This window comes from Dermacentor andersoni, chromosome 1 (assembly GCF_023375885.2).
Source record: "Dermacentor andersoni chromosome 1, qqDerAnde1_hic_scaffold, whole genome shotgun sequence".
NCBI lineage: Eukaryota > Metazoa > Arthropoda > Arachnida > Ixodida > Ixodidae > Dermacentor > Dermacentor andersoni.
The window spans coordinates 30,929,017-30,956,691 of NC_092814.1; the positions used below are offsets into that span (position 1 = coordinate 30,929,017).

The window sequence follows — 27,675 nt, forward strand, 5'->3', positions numbered from 1 at the left end:
AACTCTCACTTTTTCCGTTTCTTTGATGTGTTTTAAATGAGATGAAACAAGCATTATCTACTTCACTTTTTTCATTACAGAATGTTTCAGGCACATTTGTGCATGTCAGGGATATTAATGTTACTCCATGTGGATGCATTCGAAGTTGTTCGAGGCTTCATCTTGTTCAGTTCAGTGATACACTCTGCACTTCTTTAAAGAGGGAAGAGGCGTTTAGAAACTTTTTTTTATTTTTTTACTAAATTTAATAAAAATTGTCACCCAGACGAGAGTTTTTCATGCTGATTTCAAAAATATAATTACTTCTTAAATTAGCTGAGTGGTTCCAGATATAATGAAAATTAATCACCCATTGTTTATCGGAACAACTGTAAGAAGAGTATCAGCCAGAATGTTTATAAGACATACGACTGGATACTACAAAATGTGAGCAAAATAACTGTAGGACTACTTTTTTTATATTGCAGCTATTACCAATTTTACAGCAGCTTGAAGTTGAATCTCCATACATGGCAATCATGTGGTCCAATGAGTAGCCAATTCTAAAATTTACAAAAGTGAAATTTAAAAATCTGCTCCTAGCATTGTGTAGTACACATGTGTAGCTACATGCTACTGTGAAAATTATGGTTCTGTGTGCCCTGAAGACCAAGATAGTGCTTCGGCAACTTTAAAAAGCGCCAAAAATGAGGAGTCGGCATCTCTGTCAGCGTGGGAAACCTCATTGGCACGCATGGCATGTGTGCAGCGGCTGCAGAGTGATGCAGACGACGCCAGTCTAGCCAATGGCATGGCTAGCTGAGGGTCATGTGCCTTTGGCGACCAATGACAGCACGCATTGGGTTTTCTTTTTTAAGGAAGAATTTCTTCACTGCCAATGTGCGGACGTACCTTGTGGTGGTGGGAAAATGAAGGGAGACTGCTCTTTCAAACAATATATGGGTCGGCACGACCGAACGACTGCAGGGGCCGTCACACACCGTGGAAGAAGCGCTTTCTTACAAAAACTTTGGCTCATATTTAGCCGACACTGGGGCCAAAAATTTATAGTACGGCTAAAATATTGATTTAGAATGTGCAAAATTTGGCAAAGTGGTACAAAAATTTCTGCTTGCTTCAAAACATTGTGAAATATAGTGAATTCAGCCTCGGAACTTTGGAACATATTAGAACATTTGACTAGTGCTTGGCAGGAACACTTGTTCTGTGTTTACACCTATTGCTCCCCCCTCCTCCTTTCTTTCTCTTTCTTGCTTGAATAAAATGCTGTAAAATTGCCAAAAACAAGCATTCCTCCATATGTTTACTCCATGGTGTTCACATGTGTCCTTTGTGTACTCTGTACTGTTTTAGAAATTGGCAGCATTGTGAAAATGAGTGTCCTAGGGTAAAAAACCTCTAGGTTCATGTTATTCACAAGCAAAAATGTGCAATGCAAAAATCATGCTTTGTATTTTGTTTTGTGGTGGTTTTATTTTTGAACTTGTTTCATGCGCCAATCACTGTGTATGACGTATATCTGAAAAATCTGCAGCAACACGTGCACTGTGAAGACACATGTCACAGCATGGGATCATTATGTAGCAATATGTAGACTTGCCGTCTTTGTACTGCCCCGAACATAAGTAAGTGTGCCAATTTTCAAGGTTTATGCTACAATTTCACAGTGTATCATGTAAATATGCCAATCATAATGAAAAATATAAAGTTAATTCTAGTATTTAGTGCCCCAGAGCAACACATGGGCTATGAGAGATGCCATTGTGGGGCACTTTGAAATAATTTGAACCACCTAGAATTCTTCAATGTGCACCCAAAGCCCAGTAAAATTTCTTTATTTTACCCTTCATTGTAATGCAGCCACTGTGGCTGGAAATCAAACAATGGCTTTGTGCTCAGCAAAATTGCATAGCCACTGAGCCACCATGAACAGGTCCATTGCAGTCAGCAGAGACTTCAAGTGGCTGGAAAAAAATTACTTGTTTTACAGCTTTCTTGCTTTGCCATTATAATTGTATGTGTGTACTGTCCACTGTGGATGCATTGACCAGTCACTGCACGTGCATTGATATTGTTCTTGTCAAGAACATTCCCACAATGTTATAGTGCCTCCTCACTTTCTCCACTTACTTATCAGATCATAATGTCCTTCGTCCTTCTCAATTGAAACCACTGGAATTGAAAAAAGTTTTCCGAGTGTGTTGTTGTGAGCACAGCCATGAAAAACATTGCAGTTCCTTTGCATAAGGATGGTTCAGCTGTTTCTGTCATTTCTTTGCACATGGTGGCAAAAAAAGTGTGGGTGTCTGTTGCTTTGATGCAGAGGATTGCCTCTGTCTTGAAAGCTTTGCTAAAAGAAAAAGGAAGCTGCTAGTTTTCTTTTCAAGTGCACAGTGGTTGGCTGTGACTGTTGACCAAACCCTCCTTGTTTTATTTCAGATGTCACATGCAGCTGCAACGTCACTCTGCCGGAGCATGAAGCTAGCCTGTGAGCTGTACCCCTCCCGGCACATTGCTCTGTGTCTCGACCCGTATTGTGGCCTTGGGTTTGTTCTTTGGTGCCTAAACAGGTGAGTCTGGTTGACTTCTGCCCTGTATTGTTGAGCATCTTTGCTTTTTTATATGGCATTTTTCTTTACCAGCATAAAAGTGGAATTTTGAATAACGCCCATTTGGCAGATCACATTCTCGACATAGCATTGGCTCTTATTGTGCCTTCTTGCGCCTTTCATAAACTTCGTTTTTGTGCATATAAATTAAGGATACTTGCTGCATTCAGCTTTTTAAGTGGTTCATATGCCAAAGCAATAAGGAGCAGTTTTTACTACAGCTCGAAGTTTACCACAGTTCATTATGCTGTAACCATTGAGTCATTGTTCTAGGTATTTGAAAGTTGTATAACACAGGTAATGGCAGTATTGCAACTGTTTATTTCATTGCTTTTAATAAGTGTATTTTGTAGAAAGGAACAAAAGTGTACCAGACATGTAAATGTACTTGCCAACCTATTAGGAAGGCACTTAGTTCATCTAGATTGCTAAGATGGCTCTTCAGAGATAGAACAGTGACTTAGAAAGAGATATAAAAGTGAAATACAAGGTGGAACATCACCTCCAAATTCCCCAAAACAGTTTCTGTGATGTAGCAGTTTGTGACATCCGGCCAAAGCTATTTGATTATTTAAGAGGATATCAATTGGAATATTAGCCTGTAACTTTTTTTTAGTTTTCCTTTCCTGAACAGAAAGGGCCACATCAGTGAGAATATCTGTGGTGTTGTGCAATGACATGATCAGCACTGTTACTTAATGATTGTTTTGAAGCATAATTGAATGGCATTGTAAATCTAAGAAATTCTCATTATCTGCTGTTCATGTAATGTATCCTTGCTCTTCTCTGATGCATTGCTTGTGTCGTTCTAGTGTTTATTCAGGCCATCATTCCATTTTGATCCCACCTTCTGAGGTGGAAGTAAATCCTGCAATCTGGCTGACAACGGTGAGCCAGTACAAAGGTGAGATTTGTATACATACCTGTGACCTTGATGCAGAAGAATTATGTGTTACAAATCTCTTCCCAAATTAAAGGGACACTAAAATTAAATGTTAAACTAGATTCATAGATTACGCTCCTTGAGTACTCCATAGTTGACTTTACAGGCTTGGTATGTGGGGGGTGGGCAGAAAAGGGCAGAAAAGGGCAGAAAAGCAAAAGACACATTTTGATGCTGTAGATTATGGAAACATCTGGCTGAAGCTGGTTAATTGTTTATTTGCAAGACAGAATTACATCATGTCGAAAATAAGTGAAAACCCAATATGCCAACTTTTGTGAACTTTGTGTTTTTCTTGTACTTGACACAAGGATTTTGCCTCAGCATTGTGGGCCTATTGCACCTTATGTTATGCTTCAAGAGCTAGCCATATGCACAGAGCTGCATACGAAAATTTCTAGAGTCCCGGGAATCTGCTGATATACCATGAGAATCATGGGTAGCTCATGTATTTTTCTGCAGGTTGGCAACAAATTATTCAGGAAGTACACTGCTGCCTTTCTTTTGTATTGTTATGTGTGGCGATATTATGTTGCGTGCAAAGCCTCACATTTTTTTAGAGCAGTTAAGTATTTTACATTCACAATTCATTTAATTATATTATTTCTAATGGAAGTTTGGAGTAATTCCCGAGACTAAATTTTATATTGCATTTGGTATCACTTGCCTCTTCATTCCCTCCCATTAAGTCTCGGTGTACACATTTGTGCACGTGATTTGTTTTTGTGGGTATGTACAGCAGCGACAAGAAAAAAACCGGGAACATGGAGCTGTAGGTCAATTGAACCATCTGCTTACCCAGTATAACTCCTGTTCACTACAAACTGCACAGTATTGCTACATACAGTCACCTTACTGAAGGTACTACCCTGTTTGACAAAATGTTCAATGCACCATGTCCTGTTAGCGATAGTGAAGGAACAGTTTTTAAAGAGAATGTCTTTCTTGGCAAGATTCTCTCACTTTTCCGCGTAGGTATGCGTGTTTCTAACCTCTTTGTGGACTGATCACGAAGATGGTGCAGTCTAAAAATGTCGACCGATCTTGAAGGTAGTGCAGTCTAAAGCCGTTCCCATGGGTATGTGTAGTCTAAAAATGTGGGCCTGTCTCAAAGCTATTGCAGTCTAAAAATGTAGGCCGATCCCAAAGAGAGTGCATTAAAAAAAATTTAAGCAATCTGATGTTCCTTCTACTCCCCTCACCCAGGGTGTGATGTGATAGAGTGCCGTGCGCAGTGACTCCGCCTCATTCTCACCCCCAACTCACATTGACGTCAAGTAGAGGTGGAACCGACTTCCAGCATTTTTTTTCCTTGTCATGCCTGCAGCCAGTGATTACTTATGCATCTGATTTAAGACAGTGACACAAACCTTTTTATGAAAAAATGCCTCATGACTGACTGTACAATAAGTTGAAATTTAATTACTCTGTAATTATGAGGACTCACTAGAAAATGCACAATGGATCATCCTGCCTTCTTGATTTGCTTTCAGTGGAGTCTGCAGTACCTTGAAATAAAATTATGTATCTTTGGTACATTTGTTGACAGTGCATTATAAACCATGGACTGGTAGAGTTAAAAAATAAGCAAAACTAATTATTGTCATTCAACAAATTTTTGATTAAATATGAGTAATGAAAACATTAAGATCAGTATCCACAGAGTTGTTCGAAGCTACAAGGACAAAATTTGAATGATTTCATGTACTGTGCACCATTTCTATGCTGGCTCAACTTCCCTACTGGCAGTGCACACAGACACACTAGCACCAAATTTCCCTCGAGTATTCTTAATGTGAAATTCTTTGGTCATATAAACATAGCATAATGATGGCCTAGTGGTAGAGCATCCACCTTGTATGGGGGATGTACTAGCTTCAAATCCCAGTGCCACCGGAAACCCACCAACTTCTCTAATGCGTAGAGATGTCCCCCGGCCTGGTGCTCTGCTATTTGGGGGGTTGCATCTTGAAAAGGGGCCCTATATAGATTACATGCGTGGTCTTTGGGTTCCCCTTGTTGAACCACAGGCTGCCTTGCTGAAGAGCATCTGCCATGGCTGTAAGAGGCAGATTAGAGCTGCCACCGAGTACCTACTAGTAGAATATGTAAGAGCACGCTCCCAGCCAGATGCTCAGCCATTGTATGATCTCATCGCTTGGAAAGGAGTGTTTGTCCCCAATTTGTATGGATTCCTATTCCTCATCAATCTGGCCAGCATGCTGCAAACATTGAGCCTTCACACACCACTGTATACACAGAGCTGCTTCTGTGTTCAGCTCAAGTTTTGATGCATTCCTAGTACGTTTGGTTTTGTCACTGCAAGACACATGCGCTACCACTCATTCCTGTGCTGTTCCAGAAGGGCTTATTGGCCAAATTTGGTATGGCAAATCTACGTACAATGCTGAGGTCAGCAGAAAAGCTTTTAACACGATAAAGAGGACATTGTTTTAGTTGCATTGTTTGTGCAACCTCTCACACCATTCACCTGTCAAGTGGAGAATGTCACAATGGAAACCTGCCTGAATTTTTTTATAAACGTTGTTTAACACAATAATTGTTCATACTATTTGATCACATATGATAAAAGAAATCCAAACAGTGCTCACAGAATTTTTCATTCCCATCATACATAATCCCTTTTTCATCTGCTAATAGAATTGGTAGATAATGGCTGGTACATATTATGGTTCTTTGCCTATGACATGCTTTCAACTTTTTTTAGTTTATTCCTCTCATTGTTCTCTTAACAGTGACTGCAGAGTATGACCAAGGTTTATTGTTTTCAGTTCGAGACACCTTTTGCTCCTATGGAGTGATGGAGCTATGCACGAAAGGTCTGGGGTCGTCAATTACTCAGTTGAAGGTAGGCCATCTATCTATCAAGTCAACTTTGTAAAGTGTATTGTGGTTGCCTTTGCTGACAGTCAAAACTGTCAGAAACATGCCTAATGAGCTGAACAAGTTTGTAATATGTTTTTTTTTTTTTGTCACTTACAAGCTTCTTTTGTTTCTTGCAAAAGATGTTGTAAGTGATTGTGCTTCTGACAAATGCTGTCATTTTCTGTATTCCGGGTAGTTAGTCTTGCAGGTGCGCACTGGTGACAGCACTGAACCTGCCTCATTTGGGCAGAGGAATGGCTGAAGTTACATAAGGGCATCTGTCATAAATTCGGGATAAGACAATGGGACTGGGAACCTCACTAGTGCTAAAGAGGCAGGGACAGACATGGAAACGATAACACACGTTGCTAACTTCCAATTGTTTATTTCTGAAAGGCACATGTCTTTTTATGGACTTTCTACATATCTCCACAAAGGTGTGACATCATGTAAATGACAGCACACATATGACAGACCAACTAGCCCAAATCAATGCCTTTGACAGTGGGACTGCATTATGGTGAACAGAGTATGAAACAATATGACACTGTGCTCAAGCTGCTGGAGTTTATTTCCAATTAGCCAAATGTAGAATTGTGACAACTTAATAATATGAGCCAATGTAAACACGTTGATTATTTTCATCCGCTTCTGTTGTTCATCTCACTGTCTAGCTAATCCTGGTGATAGCGGTAGAACGGCAGCTTCCAAGTCGATGAAAGCAGTCTAGTATGGTTGAGATAAGGCTGGAACCAAAGTACAGTGATTCCACTATTTTTGCCTAAGTACACTAGAATGTGCTGGATGGGATTTGCTGCACCATCCTGATAAAAACTAATACTACATCAGACTGCTCCAAAATTGTCGTCTCTGAAGTTAAGGGATGTAAATGTTAATGAATCCTTTGCCAAATCCAGCTGGCATCAAAAGATGTAACTGTGCCTCTACAAGAAATGTAGGACACCCAGTGGCTCTTCTACATCACCGAAAAGAGAAGCCTTGTGAAGAAGCACAGGGACCCAGGGGCTAACTGGGTCATTACTTTCCTTTGCAATGAAGTCAGACTGCAAATTAATGAACTTCAATTCAATTAAACCTTTACAAAATCTACCCTCATCACAGGGCCCACACGAAAGCAGTGTGTGAAAGCCTTAGATGTGCCACTTTCTGGGCCAGCACCTTGTTGGCACCTGCATTCATGCTAGGAACATAAAGCTTGAACTGGTGTGAGCTTCAGTGTGTGGATAGTGACAATTGGTTCTAGCAGTGCTTGTCTGATTGGCTTAGACCTACCGTTGTTAATGGCTGTAGTACAGTAGGCTGTTCTGCCATGAATTCGACCTCGGTTACCGTATTTACTTGCATAATGATCGCACTTTTCTGTAAAAAAAATTGATGCAAATTCAGGGGTGCAATTATTACGCGGGTTAAATTTCCTGTGAAAAGAAAACATTTTTTTTTCCATCCCGCTTTGCTGCGGGATGACAACAGGTCAACAAATAGGTGGCTGCTGCTGTAACAGTGTAGGACACCAAAACAAAAATAGCGGCTGGCGGAGCAAGCCGAATGCGAATTTTTTTTTCTTCTTGTGAGTGCGTTACGTGCATTGAAACAGTTTCTTCTGTATCAGTAATGAATAATATCATTACTATCGCCAAGTTTGCGGCAATAACGTAGCCATGACAACTTTGAGGGAACAGAAACAGAGATGGGTGCGCTTGGCTACCAGTGACAGAAACCCATGGCGGGCATGCTGCGGAAACTGCGGCATTTGTCTTCACTACTATCTTAATACAGCATGCTTCCACTATGGGTGGGCGAATATCTTAGCTGTGTTACAAGCGTCAGCGTATGAATAGGGTAGACTTCTAATATATCAGTGTAAACGTGGCTACTATAGTTGCCGCTCGCGATTTGTTGCGTGCCCACGAGTGCAGACGAGAAGAATCGAAAAGCGCCTTTTTTGTTGTTGTTGACCACGACCATTATAAAGCCTACAAATAATAAAGCCAAGGCAAGTTTGGTTGTAGCTTTTTCTTCATGTAAGTGCGGGAAGTGATGAAAGGAATGAAATGGGGCATCTGCTTAAGAATGTTTGGTGCGTGCAGACCGCTTGGTATGTCTTGAAGAGTCATTCGCGTAGCATTCAACAACATTTGACTGATGGTAAGCACAATCATCATTAGTTAGACTTGGCACACAACATATCGCTGTGTGATCATTACATGGGGAAGGAAAAAAATTGAATTTTGACGACCAAATTCAGGGGTGCGATGATTACGCGTGTGCGATCATTATGCAAGTAAATACGGTAATTCAAATGCACTGGAAAGCCCCAACGAAAAACCACACATTGCTATTGAAGGAAAGCGTGTTGATTTTTAATGCAAAAGCATGTCGCTGCGGTTAATTGGCCCCCCACTGGCGCCCTATCATATGTGCAGTGGTTTTCTTGGATACATTCGATGGTTCGGACTTATTTACGTTCCCTGTGGAGTCCAAATTATCGATCGTTGACTGTAATTTTGGTATGCCAAGTCGGAGGCAATGGTCCTTGCACTAGCATGCCTCATTATTGAATGTTATATCGTACCTACTTGACATGTTTTTTTGAGTGTGAAGGTGAGTATTGTACACCCACATCACAAAATGTTTGAATAAAGTACAGAACATTTTAAAGAAGGACATGCAAGGCGAATGAACATATTATTATTGACTGGAGCTGTATGTTTTGTGTTAGTGATGAAAAGCTATGACATTTTATTTTTATATAACATAGTTGTAATCTGCACTTCTCTATTCTTAACAGCAGCGTAATGTGAATCTGAGCTGTGTTCGGACCTGTGTGGTTGTTGCGGAAGAGCGCCCTCGGATTGCACTCACCACCTCATTCTCAAAGTTGTTCTCTGGACTCGGCTTGTCTCCTCGAGCTGTGAGCACCAGCTTTGGTTGCCGAGTTAATGTCGCCATCTGTCTTCAGGTGAGTCTTCTTCAACTGTCTGACATGATTACAGTTGCTAACAAATATTTTTGTTTCGTTGGTTATGTTAAAAATCATCATTTGAAACATGTTTTGGCCACTGTTGGCAAACAGAGACTACAAAGTTGACCAAAGAGGGAATGTTTGGTATGGTGCATGCTTCTAGTATCCTTGGAGTACTGGTTTCCTCAATGTTATTGCTTCTTTTTTTCGTGTACTATACACTTTCAGTGAATTAATGCTACTTTATTAAGAGTGTTGACAAAGGTTTTTATCTTTTCAAAGTAAAAACAACAGTTGCTTATGGATGCACAGGTGTAATCTAAGTGCAAAAGTTTAACCTCTTGCATACAATATTTGTTATACCACGCAGAGATTTCAGAAGTTGTGTTTCTGACTACACAATGCCATGTGCACATTGCACTTTTCTGCTTCATCATCTTCACCTCCAGAACAATGGATAGGCATTCAGTCACTTGTATACTATGTAATTTAGTTGAACATGGATTGAATCACTGTGTCAATGTTAACGCAAATGCTCAGATGGTTGTGTAATGTGTGCAGGGGGCATCAAGTCCAGATCCAAGCCAAGTGTATGTAGATATGCGGGCACTGCGCAATGACCGGGTGACACTGGTGGAACGTGGTGCTCCACATTCCCTGTGTCTGCTCGAGTCAGGGAAACTGCTGCCAGGACTCAAGCTGGTCATTGCTAACCCAGACACCCGGGGACAGTGCGGCGACTCGCACCTTGGAGAGGTAGACCTGCTTTTGAAGTTTCATTTCGCATAATGCGAAGGTCATAGATTCGGTTCCCACCGGCGACATCTTTTTGTCCACTTTCCATTTTCCTCATTATTTTCTACATTTCAGTTTCAACCGCAGCTAATTACCCCCTATGCTTTCCTTGACTTCATTGCCTGTCAGCTTTGTATGGTTGTGATTAACAAAAACTGAGCCCCTCTGATTCCCTTGTTCTTGTTCATTCATAACAAAGGTCTCAAATCTGGCAGCCTTGATGCCAGTAGGCAGCATACGAGGGTTTATTAGCCACGTGCCTGCTCTCATAACTTCACGTGTTTTGTGACACCATCGGGCAAAAAAAAGGGTGTTCCACATCTGCCTGCTATGGCTCTGAGTGGCGCTGGCTAACACTCCCAGGGCTACATCTAGTATGCATAAGTACGCATCTTAGTGGACGTATTGATGGCCGTCGCTGTAGCACAATTGGTAGTGCATCGCACACGTAATGCGAAGGTTGTAGGTTCGGTCCTCTCCAGCAACAAATTATATTTTCATCCTCATTCATTTCCCTTTTCATTATTTTCTACATTTCAGTTTCAACCACAGCTAATTACCCCAATGCTTTTCTTGGCTTCATTGCCTGTTGGCTTATAGGGCTATGATTAGCAAAAACCAAGCCCCTCTGTTTCCCTTCTTCTCGTTCATTTCTCTGTAGACTATTTTATGGAGGAGTACAGCGAATGTTAAAAAGCATCTTGGTAAGGTAAATACAAGACTCCATTACTAAATGGCTAACATTCCATTGTAGATACCTGGCTTGGAATAGTGATCAGAAAAAAAGGCTTATGCATGACATGTTCAACTACCTATATCATCGTAAGGGATTGGCTGTAGATTACAGGTACTCCTGAAGCCATACAGCATGAATGCACCAATTCTGGCCATGAATAAGAATGCAAGTGCCAGGAAATATGTATGGTCTGGTGCTGTTATGAGGCAGTTTGACTTCTGCATCCAAACCTCACATGATCCTGTGTGCTGTTACAGATCTGGGTACAATCACCCCATAATGCCAGTGGATATTTCACTGTATATGGTGATGAATCCCAACACAATGACCACTTCAATGCCAGGCTCATTACTGGAGACACTGGAAGTGTGTATGCACGCACCGGCTACTTGGGCTTCCTTCGACGTACAGAAGCAGTCTCCAGTGACAGTAAGACACAATTTTTCTTTATTATCTGTTTTGTAGATGCTCTTGCTTCATGACATATTTTCTTTGACGTTTCATGACATTGAAACTGGCTACTGCAGTGTTCTTGTTGACCAGTTTTATAAGCTGGTCAACAAGAACACTAGATTTGGTTATCCAAAAAACATACAAATTTTGGATAACCAAATGGAACTTTATAATGAATTCCATTTGAACACCCCACTGACGTTTAAGCTTAATGGAACAGAAAACTTGCTTCCTACAAATATTTTTGGCACAACTACTCAGCTTATAGAGCTCTTATATAGCTCTAATATTCGGAGTACCTGCTAGCACTGGTGGTTCAGGATCACTGAGCAAAGCTTTACTATAAAATTTAGTTATTTTGATCATTTCGAAAAAGTAACTACGGTGCATGTTGCTGAACACATTGCACTATGATAATCTATAAAGGTTTAGTATTAATTCTGTTACTTTTTTTATTGTGTATTTTGCTGCTTCATAGTCCTGTATGCAATACTGATGTTTATTCTCATAGGCTGCAAGTACCATACAAGTGTGTGAGCATGTGACCACATTCATGTGGTCACAATATTTGTGTGTGCTAATAAGGTTAACTTAACAATCTAACATTGTAAAACTCTTAATTCGTTGATTGTAAGTTTTCACTAATTTCATGATTTTCATAAAGGGAATGCATAAATTTTGGGACAAAAAAAAGTGTATGACAATTATGATACTCCCTAATGTGAAATTTGAGCGCAGCTGTATACGTGTTTTCATTTTGCAATATATATTGAGGTGAAGAAGTTGAGACCGAAATCGCCACACCGACTGGCAGTGGGCCAGTGCTGTCAGCGCCTTCGCAGAGAGACAGGTAGTATGGGAACGCTAGCATGATCAGCGGCATTGGAGCCAGCTGTGGAAGAAGACAACAAACGTGCGAGCAGCGGCATGAATACGTTTGTGTGATTACACCGAGCTTGCGTGATCGCCGAGTGAATCTTACGCCGAGCGACGTCGATGAGCCAGCTGTGGAATAGGATGACAATGAACGCGAAAGCAGTGGCATGAGTGCATTTGCGTGGGTATGCCGAGGGACGCGAATGCTCAACCCAGAAACGGCTGCCTAAGAGCTGCGACCTAAAATTTTTGAAAAACTATGCTGTAGTCGGAAGCCTATTGTATTCTTTATTTTATTGCCTGAAGTGCCAGCATCATTGGGCACTCCAAATTTCCTGGCTATGAATATCGATTTATTTGGCTGTAGCTAAGGTTCTACTCTACAGGTTACATATGTTAGAAGGTATCCAGTGGCCTAATTCCTTTGCAGTGCAAGCTTTCACTGTACCACTTTTCTTAAAAGATAGTTATAGCCAACCTCCGGTTTGTCAGAAAGTGCACACCATACTTCATTCAGCCAAAGAATATGCAGTGGCTTCATCAGTGGTGATGCTAAATTCACGTCGCTATCTTTGTAATTTTCTATTCATTTTGCAATTTCGTTGACATACAGGTCTGCGAGCATGGAGCTCTTGAATTTTGAGTCACTTGCCACAATTGCATGTCAAATCAGTTGTACCTGATTAACACAGACTAGAAGAATGACAAAACTTACTACTTCGTAATATGCATGATGTGCTCATTTATCGAAATAATTTTGTTATGAAATTATAGGTTTCTACGTTCTTTAAACGGCCACTAATACATTATATTTTGTGAATGTCCCTCCAACACACTAAAGACATCCAATTTCGAATAGAAGATTTGGACTTAAATTGAGTAGACTACACATGGCTGTCATTATGATACTATGTTTACAAGGGAACATACTTATGAAAAGGGAGTATACACAGGCCATCTCTCATTGGGACTCTAAAATATGCAGCACAGATATTGCATGTCAAACATGCAACATCTTATGCATGCAGATTCTTATAAAGAGCTTTAACAATCCGCATACGCTGTGATAAAGAGCTTTAACAATCCGCATACTCTGTGTCTCTTTATATGATTACTCACACATATTGTGTCGCCAATTGTACTACTTGTCACACTCATCTCAGTTCCAAGGCAGACGCCGTGTCAAACAAGCTTCAGGCATGTCTTGTCAGCAACTGTTGAGAGGAGCTTCCAATGCCAAGAGCCTAGTGCACACCAAACAGTGAGATATCGCAATGATAAACTAAAAGCGTGAAGTGAAGAAGTATTGGTTGTGGAGTTGAGCAGTAATTAAGTTAAGCAGCAATTAGGTGCAGCAATTAGGTGCAGTATATTGAATTGAACCGGGCTACATAGTTCAGTATATTGACAACTAATGTAAAACATAAGTAGCAGTGCTGCCCACTTTCCTTCAATTTCTATGAGCACAGCAGACCAAAGTTTTGAAACTTATGCATCTGTTAACCTGCCTGCAAAGTATACAATTTAGTGTGGGACTGTGCACATCCTTTTTTTGATCTCATTTTATGAATTTCTAAGCTGAAAGTAATGCTTGAGAGTCACTTGGGGTTTCATTTTATGTGCTTTACAGATGAGACTGAACCAGATGCTGCATCAAATGGAGATGGCCCAGAGCTGCATGATGCAGTGTTTGTTGTTGGGGCCCTGGATGAAACTATGATGCTTCGGGGAATGCGGGTACCATCCTATTGATGTTGAAAACAGTGTGCTGCGCTGCCACAAGAAGATCTCTGAGTGGTGAGTTGACCTTACTATTTGTGCCAGTTCCAAACTTTTTGCCAACACTGGTCAAGGTGTGATGTGCTTTATATAAATGCTCTTGTGAAACTTGTATTAAGGGAACCTGCAACATTTCTTGAACACTGTAAATAAACCAGTTCGTAGACCGGGAGTTTCCAATCCCAAACGTCTTTCGGGGAACCACCAGCCTTCAGAGTGACAAGGAACCCTCAACCCTCTTCTCCAATGTGCTTATGCATGACTTCTGAATGAATGTCACAGTGAATCAATGGAATGGCTGCACATGGTGTACCATCATGCAGAAATGAGAACAAAAGCAGCACGCGTATTACTGAATCATTTAAACAGGGAATCAGTGTGTGGCTCAGTGCCACTTGTGTTTGGGGGCGCCGAATACAGTCGACTCCCGATAATTCGAAGCCGCTTAATTGGAATTTTCGGTTAATTAGAAGTGAAGTGCTGGTCCCGTCAGTTTTGCATGTAATCCTATGGAAGGAATCGCTCGACAATTCGAAGTCCTCATCCAGTAACATTGTTTAATTGGAAGTTAATTTTCAGCCGGGATCCTCGAGGTGACCGTCATTCTTTGGTAGAATGTGCAATTTTTTCAAGTGCTGCAACAGCTCCGTGTTCCGCGTTGGTGTCATCGCCACCGCAGCCGTCCGCAACGCCGCCCTTCTTGGAGCGGCGCGATTATTCATTGCTACAGCTGCCGTAGCCTCTGCGATCAGCTCCGGCGGCGAAGCAGCTGCCGCGCGTCGCCGGAGCTGATCGCGGAGGCCACGCGGATGCCATAGGTGCACGCAGCGCTGCATACTGGCAGTGGCGAGATTGTGCGAGATTAGGCTTGCAGCGTGCGGCGCGCGCAGCGTATGTCGAGGCGTGTGCTGTGGCGTGTGTTGGTCGAGGGCCTTTGTGCGTGTAGCTCGTTGGCTAGGTTGTTCCGCGGGTGATCCTACGCTTCGGAATTGACTGTACATAGTCGCACAGTTGATAGCCATGGCAAACCGTGGCTCTTATCGCATGCTCGACCTGGCAATGAAAGTCGGGGTTTTGAAGGAAGTTGAGAAGGGAGGTGCCGCTAAACAAGACATAGCGCAGAAGTACGGAATCAAGCCGAACACGTTCTCAAACTACATCAAGAACAAGCGCACAATAATGGATGCATTTGAGAACGACAAGTTCAAGACGTCTGGGAAGCGAATGCACACCGGCGCTTACCCAGAGTTGGAGAAGGCTCTGCTGGTTTGGATTAGGGAGGCCCGGAGCAACAAACTTCCTCTCAGCGGAGACATCGTTGCGATGAAAGCCCGAACGCTTGCAACAATGTTGGGGATCGATGACTTCGTTTCGTCAGATGGGTGGCTGACGCGCTTTAAAGATCGCTATGACCTGGTCTTTAAGAGCATGTGTGGTGAAAAAGCGTCCGTTAACCAGGAAACATGCACCACGTGGAAGGACGGAAAGCTGCGTGAATATCTCGGCGAATACAGACCGGAAGACATCTTCAATGCAGGTGAGACTGCACTCTTCTATCGGCTTCTACCAGAGAATACCCTGACATTCAAGGACGACGACTGTGCTGGGGGCAAACGCAGCAAGGAGAGGGTGTCGGTGCTGATCGCGGCAAACATGACTGGCACGGAACGATGTCGTTTACTTGTGATCGGGAAAGCCGCCAAGCCGAGGTGTTTTAAAGGCATTAAGACGGTGCCTGTGGACTATGAGTCGAACAAGAAAGCGTGGATGACGGCTGAAATTTTCAAGAGCTGGATAACGAAACAGGACCGCAAGTTTGCTTCTTCGAGCCGCAAGGTGTTGTTCCTTGTGGATCACTGCAGTGCTCACGTGAATGTGCCAGCCTTAAGTGCTATGCGCCTAGCATTTGTGCCTGCAAACACAACAGCTGTTTTGCAGCCAATGGACCAAGGCATCATCAAGAATGTTAAGGTCCTGTACAGGCGGCACCTCCTCGAGCGAATGATTTTGTGCATGAATAATTCCGCAAAATACGAGGTGAGCCTGCTCAGTGCCATTCACATGTTAGCGCGAGCGTGGGATCGTGTGAAGCAAGAAACAATCGCAAACTGCTTCAGGGCTTGCGGTTTCGTGACAGCTTCTTCGGAGGATGCCTCTGCAATTTCATCGGAGGAAGCGTCAACAAGCGAGCTTGACAGCACTGATTTTGGTGACACTCTCGGGGACGTCAATTTTGAAGATTACGTCACCGTAGACAAGGCGGTCGAAACGTGCGGTGCACTAACGGATAAAGAGATTGTGCAGATTATTCGGCCCCAGGAAAGCGACTATGACGTTGAAGACGAGCCGCCACCTAAGGCTGCCGATGCAGCTGCGGGCTTTGCTCTCGCGGAGCGCTTCCTTGCCGCTGAAGGTAACGTGGAAGAAGCGTTCCGCCACATCTACAGCCTGCAGAACTTGCTTTCAGCAGCGCGATTCGGCAAGAAGAAACAGAGCAAGATGACCGACTATTTTTCTTGGGGAAAATACTCGGATTTTGCTACCAATAAAGTGCTGTTTTTGTGCTTTGTGCTTAATTGGAAGTTCGTTTAATTCGAAGTTTTTTGCGGTCCCCGTGAACTTCGTATTAACGGGAGTCGACTGTAATGACACGAGCCACTATTGCCCAAAACAACAAGAACCACATTTATTTCCGCCTGCAGGTTAAATATATACATGTTCAAAGGTGCTGGCCCCTTGCTCTCAGCGCCATCTCGTTGCTGTGAACTCAAGTGCAAGGCGGTGACCACTACATCTTCCTTCCCGAGATAGCAACAAATTCAACCTGCTCGGTGGTCTCGCTGTACGATCATATCACGTTTGCTTCAGTTCACAATGTTGAGGCGAACTTGCTTCCACAGGCAGTCCCTGTATTTCAGGCGAAGGAGGTGGGGCCACAAGTCGCACAGGCGACGTACAGGAAGAACTTTGGCGCAACATTTCTGGCATTTATGACAAGGCTGCTGCCCGTCCCTGGATATTCTGGCCTGAAAGGTACCAGATGGCGACAATTCCTCTGCAGAACACTGCTAGGAGTCTCAACCACATATGATCGAGGTCACCGAGCAGGGTTGAGGACACAACTGCTGCAACCAATGTCCTTGATCCACACATCACCCCCTGGTTTCAGAGGACTCGGAGGGCTTGCACCGTGATGGCGATTATAGAGTTCTGTGCCCTCAACTTTCCGTGACTTGGCAGTGCCAGCGAATGTCGTTCTGGCAGTGCAGGAAGGGGAGTTTGCAGTTTTTGTTCCATAAGTCATTGTGCTGGTGAGACGCCCATAACTCGTCATTTATCTCAATAAGTGAGAAGGGCCAGGTACGGATCGGAGCTTTTCTCAAGCAGGTCCTTCACGGTCCACACCATGGGCTCTGCATCACCATTACTCTGAGGGCAACGAGGGCTGCTTGTCTTGTGGCAGAATCTGCAAGATTTAGTGAACTTGGCGAAATCTTTGGACATGAACTGAGGTCCGTTGTCTGTCCACATGGTATCTGGAATCCCAAAGTGAGCATAACAGCTCTTTACCACAGCAATGACCACTGGTGCTGATGTAGCCCCCAGTGCGACTACTTCAGGGAATCTCGAGTAGTATCGACATAAGGAACATAGTTGTGTCCTTAAAACTGGAACAGGTCGATCCCCAGGCATTTCCATGGCCTCTCTGGTGTGGGAGTTAGTATCAGTGGCTCAGAAAGCATGACACACTTGTGCCACAAGGCAGATTGCAATTTGACCACAAAACTCTCTTTTGGACACGCTCTTGACAGCACTGTACCCCTTGATGCCCTTCATGCAGCAGTGTAAGGATGTCCTGACACTGAGCAGATGGAATGACAATAAGGCAATCCAACAAAAGCAAGCCATCGTACACACTAAGTCTATCTATCTCTCTTTCCAGTACGGTGCTGTGTAGGTTGGTACGCTATTCTTGGATAGCCAGCCTCTCTCACAATATGTCACAGCTGAGGAACACTGTCCATCCTGAGCTTGAAGTTGACGGACATCGTCTAGTCGACTTGCCACTAGTGGAACTGGATACTTGAGGACTTCGCCTACGTAAATTTCCAAGCTGTTAACGGCTTTCGAGGGTCGCAAGTCACAGGGTGCTCATGATAGTGTATCTGCCATAGCTAAGAGTTTCCCAGATGCATATTTGATGGTATACTGATAGCGCATCAGCTTGATCTGCATTCGCTGTATTCGAAGTGGCAAGACTTTGAGGTCCTTGCTTGAAAAGAGGGCTACAAGTGGAAGATGATTCAATTCGACTGCAAATCTTAGACCACGAATGTACTGGTTGAACCTAGACAAGGCCCACGTGACAGCCAGAGACTCCTTTTCTGTTTGACTGTAGCGTCCCTCTGTGGGAGTGAGAGATCTAGAAGCATAGGCCACAGCAGGTCAGATTCCTGAAGGTTGGTCCCAGAGCAAGATGGCCCCCAGGCCCCGAGAGCTTGAATCAGCCGATAGTATAGTTGGGTAGCATGGGTGGTACTTTGCCACACATGTATTGCAGCTGAGTAGTGACTTGATGCGGGCGAAACCTTACTCTTGGCTGTGACCACAATTCTAGGCATTGTTCTTAAGAGTGAATGAATGGGGCCATAGACATCAGACAAGTTAGGATTGAAATGGGCCTTATGGTTGGCCATTCCAAGCAATCTACGAACATCACTGACATTGACTGGTGGTGGGAGGTCCAAGATAGCCTTGACCTTATCTCAATTTGGGGAAATTCCCTGCGCACTCACGATGACTCCTAGGAACTTGACTGAAGATGCTTGGAACTGACATTTTTTTTCGTTGAGAGTGACCCCTGTTTGATTTAGGTGAGCCAGGATGCCAGCTAGGTGTTGGTCATGCTCTTGGTGGTCCCTACCAAAGACTAGTATATTGTCTATCATATTTATGACTCTGGCAGGGCCTTCTAGCAGTCTTGACATGAAGCACTGGAAATATTCGGCTGCTGTCGCGATGCTGAAAGGAAGACGTCTGTAGCAGTAGCGGCCGAAACGAACGTTGTTATGAACATTGAACATTGCACATTGTCAGTTTTTCGGTTTGACAACATAGTTTGATTTGATGGAAGCCAGATCTTGCATTGAGCATGGAAAAGGCTCGTGCCCCACCAAGCCGGCCTAAGATGTCTTCAGCTGTTGGCAGAATATAGCGTTTCCACTTGACGACCTTGTTAAGCTTCGTCAAGTCAACACAGAGCCTGTACCTGACGGCTTCAGCACGACAAGGCCTGAATACCATGCAGTTGGCGTGTCGACTTTTCGGGTGAGCCCTTGGGTTTTCATGTCATCCAGTTTCTTTTTCGCATGCTCGAGCAGAGGGATGGCTATTTGCTTTGAAACACACGGTGAAAAGGGACTAGCATCAGGAAAAAGGCGGACGTAGTATTCCTCCAGTACGTACTTTCCTCAGTCTGCGAAAGATTTTGGGGTGGGTTGATGGAATGCTCTTGATTGAGTTCAAGAATTGAACGAAGCCTAAGTTTTCGATTACCAGTAGTCCCAGAAAATGTGCCATCTCATTCTTAACAACATAGAGTGTCTGCACAGTCACCCTGTTATGCCAGTGCAAAGTGGCAGTGAAAGTTCTCAGCACACGTAACCTTAGATTTCCAGGGCCGCATACCTCAGATTTCACTTCATCCAGCAGGTGAGGCAATCCTGGGAAAGAAGGTGAAACTACTGTTACTTCTGCTTCCGAGTCTGTTTTGAACTGTGCAAGGTGGCCATTTATGCGCACATCGGTATACCTTGCCCAATGCGTACCTGAGCGCATGAAGTTCAGCAGAACCCAATAGTTAATTTCGCTGCTTGGCCTTGTAAACATTAGTGAAGTGACTTTGCTTGTTCCAAAAATTACACGTTGTTTTACATGTGGGACATTCGTTCCATGGTTGGAGATAACGACCACAGTAATCGCAAGTTGACCGAGTTGGCTGTGCCGATTTGCTACACCATGATAGTGCACTTGGTGCCATCTTCTTGCGTTGCACTACGTCGACAGTTAAGCTGTCAAAAGCTACACTCTCGCGGAAGTTTCCATGGGAGAGATGCTCTTTTTCGGCTTCCTCGTGCACATGTGCTTGGCACAGCGCTTCCTTCGCCGGAAGTTCCATGCATCGGTACAACTGGTCGAATAGCTTTTCGTCTCACAATCCCATGACGAACTTGTCGCGAACAAGGCGGTCTTCCATTTTAGGAGTCTTGTACCCATAACGTTTGACAAGATTACGAAGTGCCGTAAGAGATTCATCGACTGGCTCCCCTTGCCGTTGTATTTGGCAATGAAATCAGCGGCTTTCATAAATTTTGTTAACTAGGTGGACAAAATGCAACGCTAGCTTAGCCTCGATATCCGAAAACAAGAGGGTTTCTGGAGTTGACGCTCCCATTGATGACAGGGTGCTGCGTGTTTGAGGCCCCATACAAAACAAAAGCAAGCGAACCTGCACCTCGTCGGTGGCTGTGTAGAGACCGACAGCGAAGGCATATATAGTCTTTGTATGTCGCTATTCATATTGGCCACTCCCCCAGGCATGTGAAGGTACACAGTAACCGGGGCTGAAGTCCAATCGCTCCGACATGCAAGATGTTGACCTTGGAATTCCCGATTTCTGCACCAGCTGCCACATTCATAGCCACTACATTAAATGTATCCCACTTCTGACACCATATTTGGGGGCGCCGAGTGATGACATGAGTGACTACTGCCCAAAACAAGAACCTTTATTGCTGCCTGCCGGTTAAATATATACATGTTCAAAGGTGCCACCCCTTTGCTCTCAGCACCATCTCATAGCTGCGAGCTAAAATGCAAGGCAGCTACCACTACAACTTGTAGTCAATCTCAAGTTGCCTGCTGTACACTCAAACCAGGGTTCATTGAAGTTATCTATGCAGCTGGATTCCATTCATTTTATGTTCTAATGGCCAAAATAACTCTAAATATGTAACAGTCCTCTTTGCTACACTGTTGTTAATGAACATGCTTAAACAATACTTCACCAGGAATCTGGATGTTTCAGACAATTTGTAAAAATTGGATGAGAATAATCAATACAGTGCCACCTGTATGACTACCTGTATGACTGAGGGTGTAAGACTACCAGTGTTTATGGTTCAGTGTGTTATTTTTAAGGTTGACGGTTGTTGCTGTAAACTGAGGAACCATTGACAGCACCTAAACATGCAAATTAAATCTGCAAACCGCTTGTGTATAAGACTGCAGAGTTTGGTTGAATGTTGGAAGAATTGAATGAAGTGAAGCTGTGAACTTTTTTGTGGACCTTGTCAAGTAGAACTTCACGGCAACTAAAAGTTTGTTTGAATAACGCAAAGGTTTAACTAATGAGAGCCTTCTTGATGCAATGTTAGGGCACTCTCTGCATGCAATGCATGGCAGGTGTATTGAATGTGCCTGACCACGTGCTAGTTGAGGGCTTGCCACATAGTTATTGACTACACAATACCACAACAGCATTGTGGTGTATAAGTTGCACATTAACAAAATGAAATGTTTGATGTCACAATGGAAAGAAGTTGCGAACTGCACAGGCATGCAGTCCATTGGTCAGGAATGAATGGGACACCCATTCCCAAAACATGATTGTGGAAAATAACGCAAAAGTGTGTGTGACTACAGTGGCCACACTTAGCAATGTTAGTACTGCTGATCAGATGAGCCGCTTCTCTGCGAACAGCAACATCACCCAGTTGTCTGCACCATGAATGCAGGAACACGTCACATAAACTACACTGTGGTTGCCATAACAAAGCTCTCACTCATGGTAAAGTTATGCCTATTTGAGGGGTGTGCAAGTATTTGAAGTTTTGAATAAAATAATTTATATGGTGGCAGTATTGCATCAAATTGAATACAATGACTGTCTGGACCTCCACAGATAGCTCGATTCCCAGCATCATGTTCACCACGTGAACTCTGGGGTTACACAGGGTAAAGTAAAAAGAGTCGAGCTACAAGGTACTTACACATGCTGCCACAATTCAAAATCCGTCACCGATGCAACTCCCAGATTTGATGGTTGGGTTTAAGGCAATATGTCAGAATGTAATTTTTTGTTTTTATTGTATACTCGACTACTTATGTTTCTACCTCAAGACCAAATACGTATAGAGGAATAGAGTGTGTACGCATAGCTTATAGGCTGAGAAAATATGATGGCTCCCAATTCCTTTATGTAATTTTAAATTCACTGCGATTCATAAGCTGTGAGTTCGCTCGGGACAGATAAATTGTGCGGAAAGATTTTGCTTTCATTAACTTTGCCTTGACCACAAAGTTTGAGCACTTATATGCCTTCACTTTTAAATCTAAATTATGAGCATTTGTTAGCCAAGTAGGAATGCGTAGTCACATAAGCAACATGCCAGAAGTGGGACATTCAAAAAGTGAAGTTTGTCTCAAAAGCCAAAAGAAAATCACATAAACATTTGTTTAATTGCTCTTTATTTTTTATTTCACTTGTTACAGTATGAAAGCAACAAAAATGTTACAGAACTTTTTGCTAAAATGTTTGCTTTCTCATCAGTGTAGGTGGAAAAAGCAAACCCTGTGAGGTAATCAGAAATACTTGGCAATCTCGTGCATCTTCAGTGCTGCATATAGTTATTGCTGAGTGTAATAGTAAAGCTGATGGTCTTTCGCTCTCTCTCTCTGGTGTGTATATGGCAGCACAAAGAAAATGTGCTACTGCATATGCTGGAGCATTCAATAGCACAGTGCAGCACTTCAAATTTGCATCAGCCATCAGATCTCTGCAATAAGCTGTAGGCACAAATGAAGAATCTTTCCCGAATAATTTATAATACAGGTTCATGTGCTTGAATTACCAAAAGCGCTTCACTGTCAAAATGCATGTGGCTGTAACAAGACTCAAGAACCACTTCTAATTATCAATCAGTTCCAATTATGCAAGTTCAAATTAATGATATTACTCTACTGAGAGTGGTTGGAACATATTTACAGTGCCAAAATAAGTGGATGTGTGTTTGGAATGAGTGGAAAACTACTGCTGTTCATAAAAGAAAATAAATTAGTGCGTGTAACTCTCGGAGTGTCGGTTCAGTATATTTCTGCATGAATCTTTAGAGAGCATGTCTTGTTTGTGCGATGCCGAGTGTGAGCATTTCATACTGGTGCAGTGCTGTCTTTACGTGGACCAACTTGCTGGTGGTGGTTGTGGAGCTGGATGGCAATGAGAGCGAGGCACTGGACCTTGTGCCACTGGTGACATCAGTGGTACTAGAGGAACACCAGCTTGTTGTGGGCGTGGTAGTCGTGGTGGACCCTGGTGTAGTGCCCATCAACTCACGTGGTGAGAAGCAGCGCATGCATTTGCGTGACGGCTTCCTGGCCGACCAGCTGGACCCCATCTATGTGGCCTACAACATGTGAGCCCTCCCTTGGGTCCTGCCAGTCGTCCAGAACATGTCTCCTGCTACAACATGTCTGTCAACACCATCTGCAAAGCCTAATGTGTTGAGCGACTGTTTTATAATTTGTATAAGCCTCCGTCATTGCTTCTGTATGCTTACAGCATGAATGCAGAAAAGAAGGAATGAGCCAGACAACTGGTTTGTTTGTCCTCCAGATGTCTCTCTTCAAGTTGTTGCACGTGGAAGTACCGGGAAGGAAGGCGAACATTGTTTGAAGCACATGACGGCAAACCTCGTCACAGCGTTCACAAACAGGAAATTATCTGCTCTTCTCGCTTGCTCCTTGGCAACCTACTGTTTCTATGTTGTTATTGGTACTCGTTCCTTTTACATTGTCACGTGGAGGCAACCATTTTTTGTTTCTTCCTATCTGCACCTATGCTGGTAGCAGTCTAAATGTAGCTGTCGATGTATGGCATCCTCTTGCTTAACTTCGTTCCTCTTGATGTATGGCACCCTCTTGCTTAACTTCGTTCAGCTCTTAAGAAAAAACACAGCATATACAGGTGCACAAAAAGTAAGGCACATTAGTGCTGGGCATAGCTGGAATTGCTAACTGCAGAGAGACGAACTGGAAGTATTGTAGGCTTTGGTGTTGCAGACACACTGACAGGTCGGGGCCATTACATTGTGTAAAAATTCTTCTCATCCCCTACCCCTCTGTTCTCGTTTGCTTTCTCATTAACTGCAGAATTGTTGAAAGAGTGTCAGGAATAGCTGTTACCAATCAGTACTGTGTTCAGCTTTGACAGCAAGTGCTTCTTCCCCTAAAGAACTTTCTTTTTCTTTTTTTCATTTTTCTTTGATGCGGAAGAAGCTGGCAGTATGCAGCACATAGTGTTAGTGCTTGCATACATGTCACCATCATCGCATGCCACTTAGTCACTTTTTGCGATGAAATCTGTAGTGAGAATGACTAGAAACCTTTGTCACAATGTTTGGAAATTGATATATATACATACATATACATATATATATATAAAATAACTCATAAAAGTCATAAAAAAGTGCTCATGTGTGTAAAAAGCGGTTTTTCAGAAGACTGCCAAGTCAGGCCTGTTGGAGTAGCGGGAAGAGGTGGGGACGCCTGGCATCAATTACCTGCCACTACCTATAATTTTTTGGCTTGCTTTTGCCCGGACTTGTGTGTTATGGCGTTTTGTATGCCTTCAAAGCAGAGCTCAGGGCTGGGTCATTCAGTGTAAATGTATTGTTCTGCGCATGCAGTTCTTGCCAGGCAGTCTTCTGCCACCAGGGCATTTCAGCCAGCAAGTTGACTTATATGCCTGCAAAGCGGCCACTGCCACAAGGGAGCATGCACATGACAGAGTGCTTTGCCTGTGGCAACCTCAACAGACTCCCATTCTTGCATTCCGTGCATTGAGCCATTTGGCAAGCTGGCAACTGCTTGTGCTGTGCGATGTGATGATGGTCAGGCATTTTGTCATCTTTACAGACTGTTCTTTCTTTATTTTGTATTTTAACTAAATGTACAGATTTCTTGTGCAGATGTTTTAGGCAACTGTGAAGCATCATGGCATGCTTAGCTGCAGAGAGTATGTGCTGCATTGTTGCCATTGTTTATCAATCTTCCCTGTATATTTATTGAGTCTATAGAGCCAGTGGTGACCAAATGATCAGCGTGAATTTTGTGAATCATGGAACTGCTAATTTTACTTTGAACAAAGTTGTGCTGAAGAGTCATGTTACTTGTTTTAGCTATAGGCACGCTGAAAAGGATGAACAATTTGCTGAAAGTAGGTAGCTGACTTGAGACAAAAAAAATGTCTAATGAAGGCATCTGCTTTCTTCAGTGAAGCAGTTGTGTTTTAGACTGCAGTAAACTGTGTATGCTACAATATTCACTGCTACTGATGCTTTCACTTGTATTACCAAAAATTAACTCACCAGTATTAGATCATAATTTTTCCACACCATATCAGCTTGTACATAGTATAAATGATGGACACTGCTTAAGTGATGCTTTTCCGAGGCCACTACTAATGCTGTCTGGTGTAAAAATGCTGAATGTGTCTGTTACATTAAGCTGTTAAAAGATGTGGTAGGAATTCTGAACGATTATGTCTTAGCAGCCTAGCCTCACACATACATTTTCTGTCATTGCATTATATACGTAATGACATACACATTTTTGTTTGCATACTGCCAAGGGCTCAACTTGAAATGCAAGTTATAATTTGCGAATTGTTTCAGCGCAGCCTACATATAAACATATATACATACACACATAACGTTCTTTTCCGACTGTATGAAAGTGCAAGGTTGTTTGTACATAACTTTATGGCTGGGTGCAAGTTGCATGAAATTGTAGATCTTTGTTCACATACTCCTAGGTTCTTGTACTCTTCTGTGATCTGCATACTATTCTCATTTTGCAAACAAATGTTTTTGTTTTACCTGTTGCACATGCATTTGTTTCATTTCCAACAATAACCATAGCTTTTAAAAGTGTTATGTCCATTTGCGACTATGCTTCTCTCATTTGTAAATTTATAAAGTAATGGTAAACTTGCTTTCTACAATATTTATGTAATATTTGAACCTGACCTTTTATATATATAAGCTCCAAAAATACATTTGTATGTTATTCTTGTCATAAAGCTAGATTCTGGATTGAACTGTAGGCTGAGCAGTGTGTCTTAACATGAACAGACCATCTTCTGCAAGCTTCATTGTTTTGTTTTTTCCCTTCACAAAGAGAATGACTGTGTTACTTATAGCATATGTGCAAACTAGTTCAAAGTTTTGGACAAGCTGCTGTACAATGGAACCTGTGCAAAAGATAAACACAAGAGTGTGCTATCATTCCAGATAGGCTGTGGAGTGCTGCGAGAGTGGAGAAAGGACAAATTGTTGTTGCATGTTGTTCTCAGTCTACCGTTAAAAAGGTGTGAAATACACAAGACAGAAATCATGAACTCACTGTTTCGTGTCCCTTCATTTCCTCTTTTTGGCATTCATAACACACCCCAAATAAAATATATGAAAGCCAAGCAGTCATGTTTGTTTAAGAGTCATGATCTGGTAATGCAACATATCCATAGCCAATGTAGCACCAGAATTGCAAAGTTGCAGTTTCAGAATTAATCACTCATTTCATTCAGTTTCACAAGTTTCATTCAGAAATTGCATTGGATGATTTATTTGTAGCCATGCTTACTAATTCTTAACATGGAACCAACAATCCTTGAACACTATAGTTTCCCACAATAATTACTAGAGGGAACTCTGGTGCTGTGTTCAGCCAATATGGGATTGATGGTTAGTACATAGATTTGTCTCATCTTCGTGCCTGTGGCTTTGTTTATTACACTTTATCTGCCTTCACTGGTTGAAATTTCAAAGCAATCTATGATTTTTTTTTAATGCAGAAGGCAATAAGACTGCAAACATGCATAATTGCTGCTAATTGCAGTGGTTCCACTTGTCCATGCATCTGTGGTGCAATGATTTCAACATCAGGCTTGTTCTAGAAGTCCTGTGTTCTAATCCTGCCATCGAACACGTTTAGTGAAGGTTTATTAAATGATTTGTAATGCAGTACTTTCTTGAAAATGATCAATTTGCAAAGTCACAAAGCCGTTTAATGCCAAGAGGACAATGTTTAGGCAAATCCATGTAGGTATTAACCATCATTCCCACACTGGCTACACCACCCTGCTTGCAGCTCCCATAGACACTAGTGTCACAGTACCTTCTAGTCAATAGTTCGATGGAATACCATCTGGTCAGGTAAAAGCATTGTTGAAAATGAAGCAGGTCACTGACCAAGGTCAAAATAAAATGTTTAGGGATCCGTACGGATACCTTGTTCACAATGGAATGTCAGCTAAGCACAAGGTTCTTAAATAGGGTTGAGCACATGACGCAAGGTCTGGGAGTACACATGGTTTAGAGTACCAGATGATCTATTGATGGCGTTATTTGTTTGAATTATTAGGGATTCGAGATTGAGCCTTGTTGTCAAACTACTCTCTGTGACCACCATACGTGCATTGTCCCAATATATCTCGTGACCCATCTCGGCATGCTCTGCAAGGGCATTTGTCACTGTGTGGCCTTTGGCAACATCATTC

The 27,675-nt window shown here is 42.7% G+C and overlaps 2 protein-coding genes across 2 annotated transcripts in view; both read left to right on the plus strand.

Moving 5' to 3' along the window:
- Nucleotides 1-26,517, plus strand: part of DIP2 (disco-interacting protein 2) — a 193,013-nt gene extending 166,496 nt beyond the window's left edge. Inside the window, 9 exon segments of the mRNA XM_050194228.3 lie at nucleotides 2,440-2,570; nucleotides 3,422-3,513; nucleotides 6,345-6,421; nucleotides 9,248-9,418; nucleotides 9,983-10,177; nucleotides 11,210-11,381; nucleotides 13,912-14,018; nucleotides 14,020-14,078; nucleotides 23,285-26,517. Of these exon segments, the coding sequence (XP_050050185.1) occupies nucleotides 2,440-2,570; nucleotides 3,422-3,513; nucleotides 6,345-6,421; nucleotides 9,248-9,418; nucleotides 9,983-10,177; nucleotides 11,210-11,381; nucleotides 13,912-14,018; nucleotides 14,020-14,078; nucleotides 23,285-23,537 (1,257 nt within the window). The 3' untranslated portion in view covers nucleotides 23,538-26,517.
- On the plus strand, nucleotides 14,091-23,278 carry LOC140215557 (tigger transposable element-derived protein 4-like). The gene has a single exon (XM_072286085.1). The coding sequence runs from the start codon at nucleotides 15,081-15,083 to the stop codon at nucleotides 16,650-16,652; it is 1,572 nt and encodes a 523-aa protein (XP_072142186.1). The 5' UTR covers nucleotides 14,091-15,080; the 3' UTR covers nucleotides 16,653-23,278.
- Nucleotides 26,518-27,675: the final 1,158 nt, after the last annotated feature.

Bases quoted from the DNA above. Each gene is read 5' to 3' on its own strand.
- LOC140215557 (XM_072286085.1), top strand. From the start codon at position 15,081: ATGGCAAACCGTGGCTCTTATCGCATGCTCGACCTGGCAATGAAAGTC.